Genomic DNA, 16,294 nt, shown 5'->3' with positions numbered 1-16,294 from the left:
CTTTCAGTTCTTCTAGGTATATACCCAGAACTACAGTGGCTGGATCATATGGTAATTCTACTTCTCATTTTTTGAGGAACTGCTGTAGTGTTTTCCACAGTGGCTGTACCTGTTTACATTCCCATCAAAAGTGTACAAGAGTTCCAAGTTCTCCACATCCTCACCAATATTTGTTACTTTCTGGTTTGTTTGTTTTTGATAGTAGTCATCCTAATGGGTGTGAGGTGTATCTAATTGTAGTTTTGATTTGCATTTCTCAAATGACTAGTGATAGTGGGTATCTTTTCAAGTATATGTTCTTTGGAGAGATGTCTGTTCAAGTCCTTTGGCAAATTTTGAATCAGGTTGTATGTTTTTTTGACTGAGTTTTACAAGTTCTTTATATATTTCTGGGTATATTAATCCCTTATTAGGTGTATGATTGGCAAATATTTTTTCCCATTTTGTGGGTTGCATTTTTACTCTGTGGATAGTGTCTTTTTTTTTGGCTGTGTTGGGTCTCTGTTGATGGGCGCGGGCCTTCTCTAGTTGCGGCGAGTGGGGGCTATGCTTTGTTGCGGTGTGCGGGCTTCTCACTGCGGTGGCTTCTCTTGTTGTGGAGCACGGGCTCTAGGTACATGGGCTTCAGCAGTTGTAGCATGTGGGCTCAGTAGTTGTGGCTCACGGGCTCTAGAGCGGAGGCTCAGTAGTTGTGGTGCATGGGCTTAGTTGCTCTGCGGCATGTGGGATCTTCCCGGACCAGGGCTTGAACCCGTGTCCCCTGCATTGGCATGCGGATTCTCAACCGCTGCGCCACCAGGAAAGCCCCTCTTCTCTTGTGTTTAATTGATTTTTTAAAATGGTGAAATGGTTAAATTCCTTTCTCACTTCTCTTTGTGTATATTCTTTTGTTATTTTCACATTTAGCATCCTAACGTAAAGCACTCTGACTTGAATTTATACCAGCTTAAGTTTAAGAACACATAAAACTGTTCCTTTGTAGCTCCATCCCCACTCCTTTTGGTTTCTGATGTAACAAAAAGCCATCTTTATACTTATGTGCCTTTAAACATAAACTAATAATCCCTTTAAGTGCATTAATCTTTTAAATTATGTAGAAAACAACACGTGGAGTTAGAAACTAAAGTTACAGTAACACTTTTAGACCAATAACTTAGGAATATGTATATTAGTCTTTTAGTTCACGATGAAAACAAAAAGCGAAGTTATAAACCATTGTTACAATAACGTTAGCTTTTATAACTGCCCATGTTTTTACCTTTATTAAGGTCTTTATCTCTCCATACAGCTTTGAGTTACTGTCTAGGGTTCTTTCATTTCCCCTGCCGGACTCTCCTGAACGTTTTTTACAGGGCAGGTTTTAGTGCTAACAAGATCCCTCAGCTTCTGTTTATCTGGGAACGTCTTAATTTCTAACCTACTGTTGATGGAGCTTTGCTGTACTTAGGGTTCTTAGCTGACAGTTCTTTTTCTTTTAGCACTTTGACTGTATTGACCTACTGTTCTCTGGCCTCCAAAGTTTCTGGTGGAGAAATCTGTTGATAAGCTTATCGAGGATCCTTTGTATGTGACAAGTCACTTCTCTCTTGCTGTTTTCAAGATTTTCTCATTGTCTTTGGCTTTGTGTAAGTTTGATTATTATATGTCTTTGGTGTGGGTCTATTTGAGTTCATCTTACTTGGAGTTTGTCGAGTTTCCTGGGTATTTATGTTCATATCTTTCATCAAGTTTGGAAAGTTTTCATTCATTATGTCCTCATATATTCTCTTTGCTTCCTTCTCTCTCCCTTCTTTTGGGACTCCCATTATGTGTATGTTGGTTTGTTCGGTGGTGTCCCATAGTTACCTGAGGCTCCACTTACTTTCCTCAATCTTTTTTTTTCTTTTCCCCAGACTTGATAATTTCCATTGTTCTGTCTTCGCATCCACTGAATCTTTCTTCTGCCTTCTCATATCTACCTTTGAATCCCTTTAGTGAGTTTTTAATTTCAGTTATACTTTTTAACTGCAGAATTTCATTTCTTTTTCTTTATTGATATTTCTATTTTGTTCATGCTTTTTTTTTTTTTTTTTACTTCACATTTTCCTTAGTTCTGTGAGCATCTTTAAGAAGGCTGTGTTAAAGTCTTTGTCTAGTAGATCCATCATCAGGTCTTTTTCAGGGATGGTTTCTGTTGACTCACTTATTTCCTATGCCTAGGCCATACTTCCCTGTTTTTGATTTTTGTTGTTGTTGTTGAACACTGAATATTTTTAATCTATTAATGTGGTAAATCTAGAAATCAGACTCTCCCTCTTTCTCAGTATTTACTTTTTTGTTGTTGTTGTTACTGTGTTTTTTTTTTTTTTTGGTTGATGTCTGTGTGCTAAGGATCAGCTTGAGATGTAAACTTAAGTTCTCAGATCCTTTCTGAGCCTGTGCCTTTACCCAGGCACACGCATTCACTTTAGAATTTCCTCTGTATATGCAGTTGATTTTGAGTGTCCTAGTTTTAAATTTTTCCCCAAAGGGAAAAAGAGAAAAATGCAGTGGTGGGGAAAAAGGGGCACCAGTCCTTTCAATCCCCTGGAAGCCACTTCCGCCAGGAGGGCAGGGGCTGGAACAGTTGGGGGCAGGTGCAACAGCCGTGGCCTCCTGCCCCTCTGCCTGCTCCTCTGTGAGCAGAAGCAGCGTTCAGAGCCGATTCCCAGTTTTTGGAGGACAGGGTCCTTTTTGCCCACCCTAGGTCCTGCAAGATGCTCCAGGGACACACGCACAGCTGCCTCCTGGGTCCTGGGGTGGGGGATGGGTAGCTGTTCCTGTGCTAAGAGCTGAGAGCAGTTTAACCCTCCAAACCTTCCCCTGGAAGGTGCAAGCCTTCAGCAGACTGCAGACTTCCAGAACAGTTACATCGGGCACATTCTGCCAGTGCAGTATTTGCCCAGGCGGGAGAGGGGTTCCCGGTGCTGCCGGCTCTGCCATCCTTCCAGGAGCCTCTCCAGCAGTTGCCTTTTAGGCAATGAGCTTTAAGCCTTGAGTCTGTCTTTCATAGGATTTTAAAAAACTTGAAATCTTAAGAGTCTAGAGGGACAAAGGGCTCATCATGGAATCTCATCCTTAATTGTTCAGACAATCTCTGAAATTGGCTCATAAATAACAAACGTGACAACATGTAATTCACTTATTTTACTGTATGCATGTTCTTTTTTACCTGTAGGGTAAGGAAAAACTACTGGAAGATTGTCAGCTGCGGAAAGTTGATCTCATAGATCAGGTGAAACAACTTCAAGAAAAACTGAACCATCTGGTACATTGCATGAGCTTCCAAAACGTCAGGACAGAGGACTTGAAATATCAACAGGCATTGGAATCTCCACATGTTTTAGAAAATAATGCGAGTGATAGTTCCAGTAACAGTGAAGAAACTGACAGATCATCTTCTGTTGATGCATTTAATGTCACATGGGATCTAGTTGACATTATTGGAAATCAAGATGCGTTGATACAAAACGAGGTGCCAGATACTTCCACAGGAGAGCAGGTTGCTTTGCAAGACAGGTCACTCTGCTCACAGGGGAGCTTGTACGGGTGTTCCCGTGACCTCTCCCACACCCAGGGGACCAAGCCCTTGAAGAAAGTGCTCAGGACGATGGACCTGTCCTCCTGGAGCTCCCCTGAGGTCGTCAGGAAGGACTCAATCTCTGAGCGCCCCCCCAGCCTGCCCCTCACACCCTGCTTGGATGCCCTGAGCCAGTGCAGTCTGGACACCTCCCTGTGGGACGGGACGAGCACCCAGCTGCTCCAGGCTGACCAGTTAGGGCTGCTTTGTTACCCGGGCGAGTCAGCAGCAGGAACGGCCCCTAAGTGGGCGGTGTCTCCGTTAGCTGCAGACGGGGCCCCCTCCATCGACCACCATGCTCAGCGGGTGCCTGTGGTAAGTGGTCTCCCTGGGTGCTGTCCTGGTTTGGGTCCATGGGATGCCCAAGGCCCCAGTGTGTTCCCACTGGGTTGTGTCTACGTGGACGGCAGGGTCACAGCTGCAGTCGTTGTTGGCTCACCTCCTGTTGTGGCCTGTTGGCCAGGCCTGTGTGAGCAGTCCCCTGGTCAGCAAGTGTAGGGACAGTCAGCGTTCTGCAGGATGGACCCAAGTCTACTGTCATAGGAACATTCACAGCACTTTGGTTGTTTTTAAAAATACATGAAATGCATTACTCTTACTCAGAAATTCACCGCAGGCCTAACTTTGCTAACTCACACTGGCTCTGGGAAGTATAATCATAAACCTGTCTTCACGTGTGGTCTGCCTATGGGTTCTTTGTCTGGAAGATGTTTTTTAGTTTTATTTTCAGTTCTATATATCACGTTTAACAGGTTCTACATATAATGTTATTAATTTCAAGAACACTTCAATATATTATTTTTGGGTTAGATTATATGTTATCTAACATAACTTTGAGATTTTGTGTATCTTAGATAAAATGAAAAATAAATTACGGGATATGTGTAATTTAAGGTATCCATATACGACCACTTCATATCCATATGCTTCCATTTCATATCCATATGCTACTACATCATGCAGAATTTTGAAAATCTGAAATATTTGCCAGGGACTTTGTAAACTATTCCCAGAGAACTGTGGGTGAACTTGATTAAATTATTATGAGCGTATGGCCTCGTGTCCACAAGCTGTGAACACTTTGAGTTCTGTGTGGGAAGATGATAAATTCAGGACTTAGCAAGTTTTCCATCTGGCAAGTTCAGTTCCATGATATAACACGTTATCATTTTATGACCATTTAAACATCTGCCTATTTGAACAGGAGAAAGATGTTGAAGATTTTATCATAACGTCTCTTGATTCTCAAGAAAAGTCAAGATCACCTCCTCTTGGGTTAGAAGGAAAAAGCGATGGAAAAAGTGAGTCAGTCACAAACTTTATTTTTACAGCTTCAGGGTATAGAATGGTGCAGAGTCCCTGTGCCCCCCTCGCACGTCCCGTGTTAACTTGCGATGTTGCGTGTGCACACTCTGCCTCTCTCTCTCTCTGTGTCTCTGTCTCCCTCTGGGTTTTCGCTCTGTTACTTGAGGGCCTGATGTCGTTTGACTCCTGAGAAGGTCCCTGTGTATTTCATGGCGTCCAGTCCACGCCAGGACATCCGCCCTGACCCAGGGCAGCATCGCGTCCGCATACTACACTGAGATTTTGTCCCATTAGTGCTCTCTACAGAAACAAGCAGTGGCTGCCACCATGCATCCAGATGTCCTTTGCGGGCTGGAGGCTGCTGAGAGCAGGCCAGGTGCCTGGTGCAGTGCTCGGGCCTGGACCCCATGAGGGCTGGTATGTTCGCGGCAGTCGGCATGTATGCATCTCGTGGGACTCCGTGAGCGCCCTGGCGGTGCCGTGCTCTTCGTGTGGGTCAGTTTAGACTCTGCAGTTGTGTTGCCAGGTTTCATCCTGTTCCTTCTGAATGGCCGATGTCCTGGGTAGGTTTTCGAGACCCTGGGACGTTCTGTCCTCAAGCTTGGACCCACTTGGCCTCCATTGATGGTTCTTGGTGGTCTTGCCTGGATCCTTGTCACTGATGGCTGCCACACCGTGACTTTCTAACCTTATACTTTCTTTTATAATTGTTAGATTTTTACAAGTCAGTCACCTCAAGGTGTTTTGACTTTTGAAAAAAGTCACCATTGGCTCATTGGGTGCTTTTGAGGACGAGGCAGCGTGAAGTCCAGTTCACTGGCCATGTTGGCATTTGCGGAATGGGGCCAACAGCTTTTCAGCGGGTGCTCTCACTTCTTCCCAGCAGTAGCCACGTGATGTAACAATTTGAGCAGTTCTGTGAGGTGCGTCCCAGGAGCAACCTCTCGTCCAGTTTCCCTGCCTGGAGTCTCCGTTTCCTGAGGATATCGTGTTCAACTTTCAGAAATTGGCTCTAGTATTTATTATTTATGCAGCACACGCCGCACACCTCCCTCCCCGTCTCCCTAAAAGGCCCCCCCTGCACTTTCTGCCCCATCACTGCCGAGTGTCTGCACCTCGAGGATGCGCGTTTGAGTGCAGGAATGCGCTGCCCATGACGGCCTTCCCTGCATCTTGGACGTGGTCCTTGCTTTCCGGGTTGGACCCCCGACAAGTTTCTGGAGGCAAAGCGTGTGCCGGGTACTTTGTGTGTGAACATTGACATCTTCCTGATGTCGGCATCTTGGACTTGGGCTTGACCCTGGGTGGGGAGTTGGGTTCCTTCGGAGCGTGGAGCCCGCCGTCCTGGACCCGGGTGTCATGAGAGCAGCGCATGGTCCCCTGGAGCACGTCCTCCCACCCCGAGAACTCTGCTTCGTCCTTTGGTCATTTCCCCCACGGTTTTGTCTCGTCTGTCTTGTTAATTCTTATTGATCACATATTGGACCTCTTGTACTAATTTTTTCTCATTTTCCATGTTTGTATTCTTGTTCTCATTTCTAAGGGATTTTTCAGAGCTTTACTTCTTAAGCTTTGTATTGACTCTTTATTTTTGCTGTTTTAGTTTCTGACTAGTCCTCTTTCCTAACCCTAACCCTTGTTTCCCGAACGATACTCCCCTTCTTATTTCTCTGGGGATGCTCTGATTTTTCTGATGTTTTCTTCTGTTTGCTGCCTTTACTCTGTTTCTTCCACACTTTCTCTGAGTCTCTGTTTCTCTGTCTTTTGTGTTTGAATGCCCCCTGGCACGTTTGAGAAGGTAGGCTTCTGAGCGGGCAGCCGTGAACGGCTCACTGGATGGCAGCTCTGTGCTCAGAGGGGCCTTGCCGGTGGCTCCACGAGACCCACCTGCCCTCCCCGAGCTGTGTGCTGGTGGGGACGGTGGGCTCTGCTTTCCCACCGTGTGCCTCCTTCCGTTTTCCAGAGTGTGTGCTTCCTAGCCTTCCTGGACTGGCCACAGTTCGAGGCTCAGGAACAGCTCAGGGAGCTGCATGCTTCCGAGAGGTTAGGAGTTCTATTTTGGGGCCCCTCCCATCAGACAGAGGCTCCTGGAGTCTCGAATTTGAGACTCTGTTGAGGGCTCCCCAGCCAGGCTGCCCAGTCCGGGCTTTTCTGCACCCACCCCCAGATCAGGCGCCCCCGCCCCACGGCCAGGTGATTCGGGCCTGTCCTCCCACTCAGCCCCCTCCTCGTGTCCCGCTGCCCCTCTCGTCCGTCCCCCGAGGCGCTCGGCACAGTTGCCGACTTGCCCCGTCTGTGGGGGTGAGGAAACACGAATCGCATCTGTGAAAATGAGCTGAGCTGCCAGGAGGGTTTATGTTCAGATCACGGACATAACATGCTAAACGTGCAAAATGTGCGTTTTCTTACTTAACGTGTGTAGCTCTCATCGTACGTTTTTATGAAACATTTTTACTGTCTGGGGGCGTCCATCGATGTTTCCTTGGTGAGAGGGCCTGGCCGTGGCTCTCCCGGTGCTTCGGGGCCGTCCCCGAGGATCGCCACCAGAGTCGCGGGTCTAGGCCCTGACTCTGCGGTGTGTTTCTAGGCGATGGCGCGGGGTTTGGAAAGGCACTAAGCCGAGACTCGGGAAGACCGGGAGCACCCACTGCTGGTCCCGCAGCGCCTCTCACCCCCCGGGGGTTCCGACGGCCGCTGGGCGCCAGGAAGCAGAAGGAAGTCCATCCGAAGCAAGTGAAGGTACTAGCCGGTGGGGAGCAGGGGAGGGGGCTCGAGGGGCCTCCCCTCTGGCCCGTCAGCAGCTGCGCTGGCCTCAGCCCCGCTACGACTTTGTGCCTTGTGTAGCGGCTCAAAGGGGGGAGATGCGCCGCTGTGGCAGGACCGCAGGGACGGTGTCCCAGGTGGGGCCTGGCCACGCTCGGGGGCCGCGGGCGCTGTGGCCAGGGGCGGCTCCTCCCGCAGCGCCTGTCACAGCACAGCGCCCAGAGGGCCTGCACGCGTGGCGCTGTCCCGAGTCGCAAGGCGAAACTGGATTGGTCTTCCTGAGTGTCGTTCAGGTGCCAGACCTCGTGACCCTGTTTTGGGAAGCAGTTGTGGTTTTTGCTCGTTTGGCTTTGGAAGCTTTCCCAGGATGCTTTGAGGATTCTCTAATTCAGATAGTAAGTGTTCCCAAAGGAAATGATTTTGATGTTAAGTAAAATCTTCTCTGAAATTGTATTTGAAATGAAACTGGTCTTATTCCTTTAAGAATTGAAATGGAGCCGTGTCTTCTAGCTGTTTTTTCTTTTTGTGCATTCCTCAATTTTTTATATGACATAAATACTAGAATTCCTAATTTTTAAGGAAAAGGTTTGGTTGTTAATGACAATGTTTCATGCTTAGGCTTTGAGGTTTAATACTTGATCCTTAGTTATTAAAAAAGAAAAGAAAGAAAGAGACCTAGCAGAGGCCCTGGAGCCTTTTCCGGACGTGCTGTGGCAGCAGGAGAGAAAGTCAGGAGCGGCCACCCCGCAGCAGCCTGTTGGGTCAGTCAGCCAGCTTGTGTGTCCCTGCCGGCCCCTCTGCTGCACCATCCTCAGTGGGGCGCGGGGGCCACTCGCCGCGGGGCCGAGTCTCAGGAGCCTCGTGTGGTCGCAGCTCTGACCACCCTGAGGCCGGCGACGCTGGTGAAGGTCCATCACGCCGGGAAGCATGTGTCAGCTGGGCAGACGGGCCCCGCGGGGCGGCTGGTTCACGTGCGGCTGTGAGACTGCAGGCCGAGGCCCCCTGTGACTCCGGGGTCCTCAGGGCAGAGGCTCCGGGATCTCACGGCCTGACTGTGCCCGTGGCCCGGGGGCCGCTCCACGTCTGTCCTCCTGGCTGCCGTGCGCCCGGTTGGCGAGGGCGGAGGACCTCGCTCGTCACAGCTGTTCTTTTCCAGAGGTGTTTTTCAGAACACCTTTTTTTGTCCTTATATGACCCAGGAGAAGGTGTTTACGGCCTGCGGCCCGGTCCACTATACAGCCTCCCCACCCCTCCTTCCCGGGGCTGTGATTTGTGTCCGTTCTGTATCACGTACATTGTTTTTAAAGTGAAATTGCTGTAGAGCGTTAAAGACGGCCGCTTGTAAAGTAAACACAGTACACAGTTTGGTGTCTAGCGCTTTTATGTTACTGTTCCACGTTTTTGGTCACGTCATTAGAGTTAGAGGAAGACCTGTTTCTAGTTAAGTAACTAGTCATTCTTTGTCATAGGCCTCTTCGTTGCTGTTTTTCTGTTTCCCTAACGTGCCCCTTGCGGGAACCTGTGTTGACACGCAGTGTGAGGACGGTCACAGTCACTTGTGCTCTGCATTGGCCGTAGCACCAGCCATCCAGGAGGGTGGCCCTGGGTGGGGTGCACCTTCCTCTCTCAGCCTCCGTGGGCAGCACAGAAGGCTGGCGTGCACGTCCCAGGTCCCATGTCCCATCACTCTGTAACTACCACTCCAAATCCTGGGGGGGTGGAAGACCCCTTCCTGTGTTCACGTATTCTGGGCGCCCCCGGGGGCGTGAGAGGGCTGCAGTGGCCAGTAGCTGGCCTGGTACCATCCGCAGGTGCCTTTCCCCTGAGGTGTTCCTGTGCAGTTCTCGGGTCTCCCTCCTGGTGGGGCGCTGTGGTCCCGGGAGGGCCGGGGAGGTGCCTGGCATCTTGCTGACTTGGCTGTAGATTTCCCTGAGCTGAGCATCTTCTGTGAGGGTGCAGGCGGGATGGCTGGATTGTGGGGCCTTTGCTGGAGCAGCTCGCACAGAAGTTCACTCGTTCAAAGCTGGTTTACTTGTCTGTGACAGCTACGGGGAGGAAGGTCTGAGAACCTCACGGTCAGAGCAGCAACTCTGGTCTCGTGCAAAGGCCGTGGGGGCGGCCTGGTGAGCCTTGGCGGGTGACAGCGGGGCAGTGACGGTGAGAGGTTTCAAGCTGCTTCTCCTTCTCTCTGAAATGTTTGTCCGTTTCAGGCTTTGCTGCAGATGGTGTGTGACGAGAGCCACCACATCCTGGCCCTGTCCGAATACCGTGGACCCCCGAGCATGCTGAGCAGGGGCGAGCCCAGCGCCCCCCTCGGGTGCCTCACGATGGGGGGCCAGGGCCTGCTGGAGGCAGCACCAGCTCCCAGGGAGCATCCCACCCCAGGACCCCCAAAGGGGGAGAAGGTAACAGGCCTTCTAGATACAGAAGAGAAGCAGTGGGCATGGACCTGGTTGAGGGCTTTTCTTGGCCCCAGAAGTGGGAGTAGAGGAGCAAGAGGCGGGTCAGCGGCAGGCAGGGAGGCCATGCCTGGTCAGCCACCCTCCCACTCGCGTTCCCTGGGCTCCAGCCTCCAGGAGAGGCTGCGGGGAAGGGGCCGGCTGGAGCCCTGCAGGGAGGCTCTGGATGGAGAGATGGGTATGGGGGCCGGGCCGAAGGGCAACCTGGAGGTGAGGGCCAGATGCTGAACCGTGTGCAAGGAAGCCAGCCGGCCATGGAGTGTGGACGGAGCAGTGGGCAGACCCCCAACTTCAGGGAAGGGGGCAGGTGGGCCCAAGCAGGTGGCCAGGAGGCAGCCAGCCCGTGTGTGGCCCGTATAGACACTGCCCCCTGCGTGGACACTAACCCTAACCCGTATAGACACCCCACCCCCCCGCGTGGACACTAACCCTAACCGTAACCCATATAGACACCGCCCCCTGCGTGGACACTAACCCTAACCCGGCACACACACATGCACACGCACCCCGCCCCTGCACACACATGCACACACCCCACCCATGCACACGCCCCCACCCTTGCACACACACATGCCCCTCACACACACGCACACACCCCACCCCTGCACACACACACGTGCAAACCCTACCCCCGCACACACGCACACGCACCCCGCCCTTGCACACACATGCACACACCCCACCCCTGCACACACATGCACACACCCCACCCCTGCACACACATGCACACACACATGCAAACCCCCACTCCTGCACACACGCACACGCCCCCACCCTTGCAGACACATGCACGCACACGCCCCCTGCCCCTCACACACGCACATGCACACACACGCACACGCACCCCACCCTTGCATACACACGCACACACCCCACCCCTGCACACATGCACACGCACCCCGCCCCTGCACACACACACATGCAAACCTCCCACCCCTGCACACACCCCGCCCTTGCACACACGCGCACACCCCACCCCTGCACACACGCGCACACACACGTGCAAACTCCACCTCCGCACACGCGCACACGCACCCCGCCCCTGCACACACATGCACACACGTGCGAACCCCCACCCCTGCACACACGCACACACCCCCACCCCTGTACACACACGCCCCCAGCCCCCCCCACACCCGCCCCTCACACACACACACACACACACGCCCCCCGCCCCTCACACACACACGCACGCACATGCGCACACACACCCGCCCCTGCACACACATGCACACACCCCCGCCCCTGCATACACACACACGTACGCACACACACGCCGCCCTCGTCCCCACGCACATGCACACCCGCGCACACCCCCGCCCCTGCACACACACACGCGCCCCCCGCCCGTCACACACACGCACACGCCCTGCCCATGCACACACACACACACACGTCCCCACCCCTGCACACACATGCACACGCCCCCCACCCCTCACACACGCCCATGCACACACACACATGCCCCCCACCCCTGCACACACACGCACATGCCCCCCGCCCCTACACACACACACGCACATGCTCCACACATGCACACGCGCAGGCACATGCACACACACTGTCTCCGCCACGCAGGCCTGGCCTCCCCTGGACCCGGGGCTCATGTGCAGCGGCCGGAAGGGAGGTTTGCTTGCTGACATTTACTCTGTCTTACCTTCCCGTCGTGTTGGGGGGGTTCTCTGCCCAGAGCTGGCTCCTCGTGCCCCTAGGCGGTCATGGGCGTCTGTGTGTCCTCATAAGTCGGGGTGGGTTCTGTTTGAACCTGCAGGATGTGTTTATAGGGACACGGGCTCTTTGTTTCGATATTTTAGGAACCTTCCAATGTGGGCCTCGACTGGAGAAGGGAATTTCTGCGGATCGTGCAAGAGGCCTTTGAAAAGGAGCGGGAGATACTGAGAGTCGAGCTGTGGCCCCGGCCCTGTGGCTCAGGCCCTGGGGGCTGCGGCTCCCTGTTGGAGAGGCTGGAGAAGGTGGTCCAGGAGCAGGTGAGCTCATGCCTTGGCTTCCCCCCGGAGCCCACCCTGACACAGAGGGTGACGGAACGTGTTTCGCCTGACCTTAGAGCAAGGCAGTGACTGAGCAGCAAATCCTGCTGCAGTCCACAGATAACACTGTGTCTTTATGTGTGAATTCCGTGAAGTGGAAAACTCTGTGCACTTATCTTCCTTGAGGATCTCACTCTGTTCTGGAAACAACTGGCCTTTCCTTGAAAGCAAAAGAGCCTTTCTAGGCGGCCCAGCTCCAGGCTGTGAGCGCTGAGCCCAGGCTTGGAGGGTCGACACCGCGAGGGCTGTGGGAGCCTGCTTCCCGCCAGTTCCCTCGTAAGAGAGGGCAGGGTGCGTGGCGAGCGTCGACTGGGCCCAGCAAGCGAGACCAAGGTGCTGGGGGCAGAGCTGCATGCAATCTGAGGGTTCCAGGGCCACTGTGCCCGCGTTCATGCCGCACGGTTGTCCCCTGCATCCTCCTGTGGCAGCAATGCCAGGAGCTGCTCTTGCCTGGCACACCAGCCCTCAGGACCCCCTTCTTCTGCCGTGTCTTATGTCCCCCTGCCCTGATCCCCTGCCACCCCATCTGCAGGGGGACCTGCAGGAGAGGTCCTTGGAGCACCTTCGCCTGTCGGACAGGAGCAGCCTGATGTCCGAGATCCAGGCTTTGCGCGCCCAGCTGCGGATGACGCACCTGCAGAACCAGGAGAAGCTGCAGCAGCTGTGCGTGGCACTGACCAGCGCAGAGGCCCGCGGGAGCCGCCAGGAGCACCAGCTGCGGAGGCAGGGTGGGTATGGCCTCTTGGCTGCGTCCCCGAAACGTTGATCCTGACACTCACCTGTCAGGAGGTGGCAGGCAGGTCAGCGAGCCCCTCGCTGACTCCCCAGGCCATCGAGTGCAGAACGTGTGCCAGTCAGGGTGGAGGCCTTGCCTAGCATCCCGGTGAGCAGCTGGTGGGGGCCGCGTTGGCGCCAGCGTTGTGGGCGCCGCAGGCCCACGTCCGTGAGGGTCACTGGGGCTCGCAAGAGGCTGAAGCGGCCTGTGGCAGGTTTCTGAGTTTGATTTAAACTCCGGGATTTTTACGCAGACACTCATGTCACCTGCAGGGAGAGAACACTTTATCTTATCTTTTCTTCCCCATCTCCTCTCCTCCTGTTCTTGCCACTTGCCCTGGGGATGCTCTGAGTGCTGAGTGAGGCCTGGGCTCCGTCCCGTGGGGCAGCCTGCCTTCGATCCCCAGCCTCGGCGTGCTGCCTCACACTGGGCACTTCCGGGCCGGCCTCGCTCGCATTTTGCATCTGTGTTCACGAGGGTCCTGGTCCGCGGTTTTCTTTCTTCTGGTTTCGGTTCCTGGAGGAGTGGGTGTGTGTGCTTCTAGTTCTGGGCGGGTTCTCCACGAAGCTGCCCGGGCTGGGTGGGCTCCATGGAGGTCTGTCTCGGCCCAGCTCCAGCCGTGCCCTTGGGAGACCCCGGGCCTGAACATCGCAGGGGTCGAGAGGGCGTGTGCCCCCCTAACCCCGGAACCCCGTTGCGTCGCATGGCCTGCACGGCTGGGTGGTCCCGCCGCTCTCTGCCCATGTGTCTCTCTGGATGCTCACTGGCCACGAGGGCGAGGCTGGCAGGGTGTGAGCAGAAGGCATGTGTCCCGAGTATCTGGGTTCCATCAGAAACAGTGGCTTCTGGGTCATAGAAGCTTCCTGTCCCCCCAGAGTGAACACATTCCCTTCCTTTGCTGGTTTGTTACTGATTTGTTAAATCATACGTGCGGCTCACTTTGGACTCGTGAATAATGCTATTTTAATTCATTTAATCTTCTTCTTAGTTGAGTTATTGGCGTATAAGGTTGAGCAGGAAAAATGTATAGTAAGCGACCTGCAGAAAACCCTGAACGAAGAGCAAGAGAAAGCAAATAACGTCCGGAAGCTGCTGGTGGTGGAACAGAACACAGTCAGAGATCTGAAATCTGAGCTCTGCGAGTGTAGACAGGACAAGGAGCGGCTGCTGAAGTCCCTCGACGAGGTGCAGAAGGAGGTCCTTCAGCTGAGGTGCGGCCCCACTGGCAAGGCTCCACCTTCTAGCCCCGTCCTGCCCTCAGGCTTCTGGCCGAATAATGCTGGAAGTCACGTGGCCCCTGCCACGTTCTTGGCCTTGAAGTGAAAGATGCCGTCCGAAGCCGTGGTTTGCCAGGCTATCGTGATGGGTGTTGGGGAGGAGCCTCTGCTCCCGCAGGCTCGTGGGGGGCCACGCACACTGCAGGGCCTGCCCTCCCTGCCCTGGGAGCCCTGGGAGCCTGGCTGCTGGCCGGCGTCCCCTTGAGAGCCTGTGGCCCACACAGGTCAGTGCTGGACAGTAAGGAGGATGACCTGCAGGCTGCGCTGCAGCAGCTGGAGGCCGAGCGCACCAAGGAGCGGGCCCTGCAGAGCCGGCTGGAGGAGGAGCGGCTGCAGTGCCTGCAGAAGGAGGGCCAGAGCGCCAGGACCCTGGAGGTGACGTGCGCGGCCGCGACTGTGCCCAGGGGCCAGGGCTACACCTTCAGGGCTCAGAGGGTCCCTGCACGTGCAGCCCCCGCCTCCAGGCATTCGCTTCCGTGAGGGCAGTGCAACCTGAGAGCTGCGTGGGGGCCCTGCCTGTGCACAGGGGAGGCCTCGGGCCGGTGCCCTGTGCGGCAGCCGTGTGGCCGCGCTGAGGCCACCCGTAGGCCTGGCTGAGCCGAGCGCCGTGAGGGGGTCGAGGGCCCGCCCTTCAGCAGCACCGGAGCCCATGATTCAGGGAGGGAGGTGAACCTGGGACGTTGCACTGTGCTCAGAACAGCGCCTCATCCCCGAGGGAGGCCGGCGGAGCCACGAGAAGAGGGGTTATTGCTCGCCCTCCTTCTACCCAAAGTATAATGTCAGAAGCTCTAGCTGCGGGAGCTGTTTAGATGCTCTTGCCTCGTCTCGCTTTTCCCCGATGCAGGAGTTAAGGGCGTCTTTGGAGAAGCAGTGCGCTCAGAGTAACCAGCTGTGCGTGGCGCTAAAACACGAGCAGACGGCCAAGGACAACCTCCGGAAGGAGCTGCAGATCGAGGCCTCGCGCTGCGAGGCGCTGCTGGCGCAGGAGCGTGGCCGCCTCTCGGAGCTGCAGCGGAGCCTGGAGGCCGAGCAGGGCCGCTCCCGCGAGCTGTCCGAGGCCCTGCAGCACGAGCGCCTGCTCACGGAGCGGCTGAGCCGGCGGCCACAGGACAAGCAGGCGCAGCCGGCTCTGCTGCAGAAGCTCAGGGGCTGCGAGGCCCGCGTGCTGGAGCTGGAGGTGGCGCTGGAGGCCGCGCGGCAGCGAGCCCTGGAGGCTGAGGCCCACGTGCACCGCCAGGACGTGGAGAGGGAGCAGGAGGTGAGTGCGGCGCCGAGGCCTCCCGTGGAGACTCCGCCGAGAGCGTGGGGGAGTTTAGAGCAGCCAGGATGCCAGGACGGCAGTGCAGCCGAGGCCGAGCCGAGCGGACACGGAGAAGTGGAGCAGGTGGCAGACAGACAGGGAGACGTTGGCGAGCCTGCCACGGCCGGAGGGCCTGTCCTGGCTCCGGGCTGCCCCTTGGTTTGGTCAGCGCGGCGGCTGGAAGTCGGGAAGCGCGCGTCCCCCGACCTTGTTCTTTCCCAAGGTGGTTTTGGATCCTCGGGGCCCCTTGCGGTTCCGTGTGCGTCTGAGGATCGGCTTTTCCGCTTCTGCGTGAAGGCCCTTGGGATCTTGGTAGGAATCACACTGAGTCTGTAGATCGCTTTGGGGCGTGTTGTCTCCTTAACAATGCTAGGTCTTCCCATCCATGAAATCGGAAGGGCTCTCTGTCTGTTTAGCTCCTTAGTTTCTTTCAATAACGTTTTGTCACTTTCAGGTGATGAGCTTTGCGTTTCTTTTGTTAAATTCGTTCCTAAATATTATTTTTTTGATGCTGTTGTAAATGGAATTATTTTTTACTTCCGTTTTCGGGTTGTTGCGAACGTGTGGCAGTGTGGGTGATTCTCCCACCTTGATCTGATGTCCTGTAACCTTGCTGAACTGATTCATTATTAGTTCCAATATTTTTAATGGATTCTTTGGGATTTTCCATATAGAAGACCATGTTTTCTGCAAATAGACATAGTTTTACTTGTTCCTGTCCAACCTGGACGCCTTTGTCTCTTCTCCTTGCCTGACTGCCCTGGCCAGA

General features: G+C 54.4%; 1 protein-coding gene across 5 annotated transcripts in view; it reads left to right on the top strand.

Moving 5' to 3' along the window:
- Positions 1–16,294, top strand: part of PCNT (pericentrin) — a 100,365-nt gene that overhangs the window by 66,903 nt on the left and 17,168 nt on the right. For all 5 annotated transcript variants that reach the window (XM_060297664.1, XM_060297667.1, XM_060297665.1 and 2 more), the window contains exons 28-36: positions 3,197–3,913; positions 4,803–4,899; positions 7,491–7,642; positions 9,877–10,071; positions 11,940–12,113; positions 12,706–12,901; positions 13,937–14,159; positions 14,450–14,600; positions 15,070–15,483. In XM_060297664.1, coding sequence (XP_060153647.1) covers positions 3,197–3,913; positions 4,803–4,899; positions 7,491–7,642; positions 9,877–10,071; positions 11,940–12,113; positions 12,706–12,901; positions 13,937–14,159; positions 14,450–14,600; positions 15,070–15,483 — 2,319 coding nt within the window. The remainder of the gene's footprint in view (positions 1–3,196; positions 3,914–4,802; positions 4,900–7,490; positions 7,643–9,876; positions 10,072–11,939; positions 12,114–12,705; positions 12,902–13,936; positions 14,160–14,449; positions 14,601–15,069; positions 15,484–16,294) is intronic.

The sequence above is a fragment of the Globicephala melas genome, chromosome 4, assembly GCF_963455315.2.
Source record: "Globicephala melas chromosome 4, mGloMel1.2, whole genome shotgun sequence".
Classification (NCBI taxonomy): Eukaryota; Metazoa; Chordata; class Mammalia; order Artiodactyla; family Delphinidae; genus Globicephala; species Globicephala melas.
This window is presented reverse-complemented; position numbering and strand designations above follow the sequence as displayed.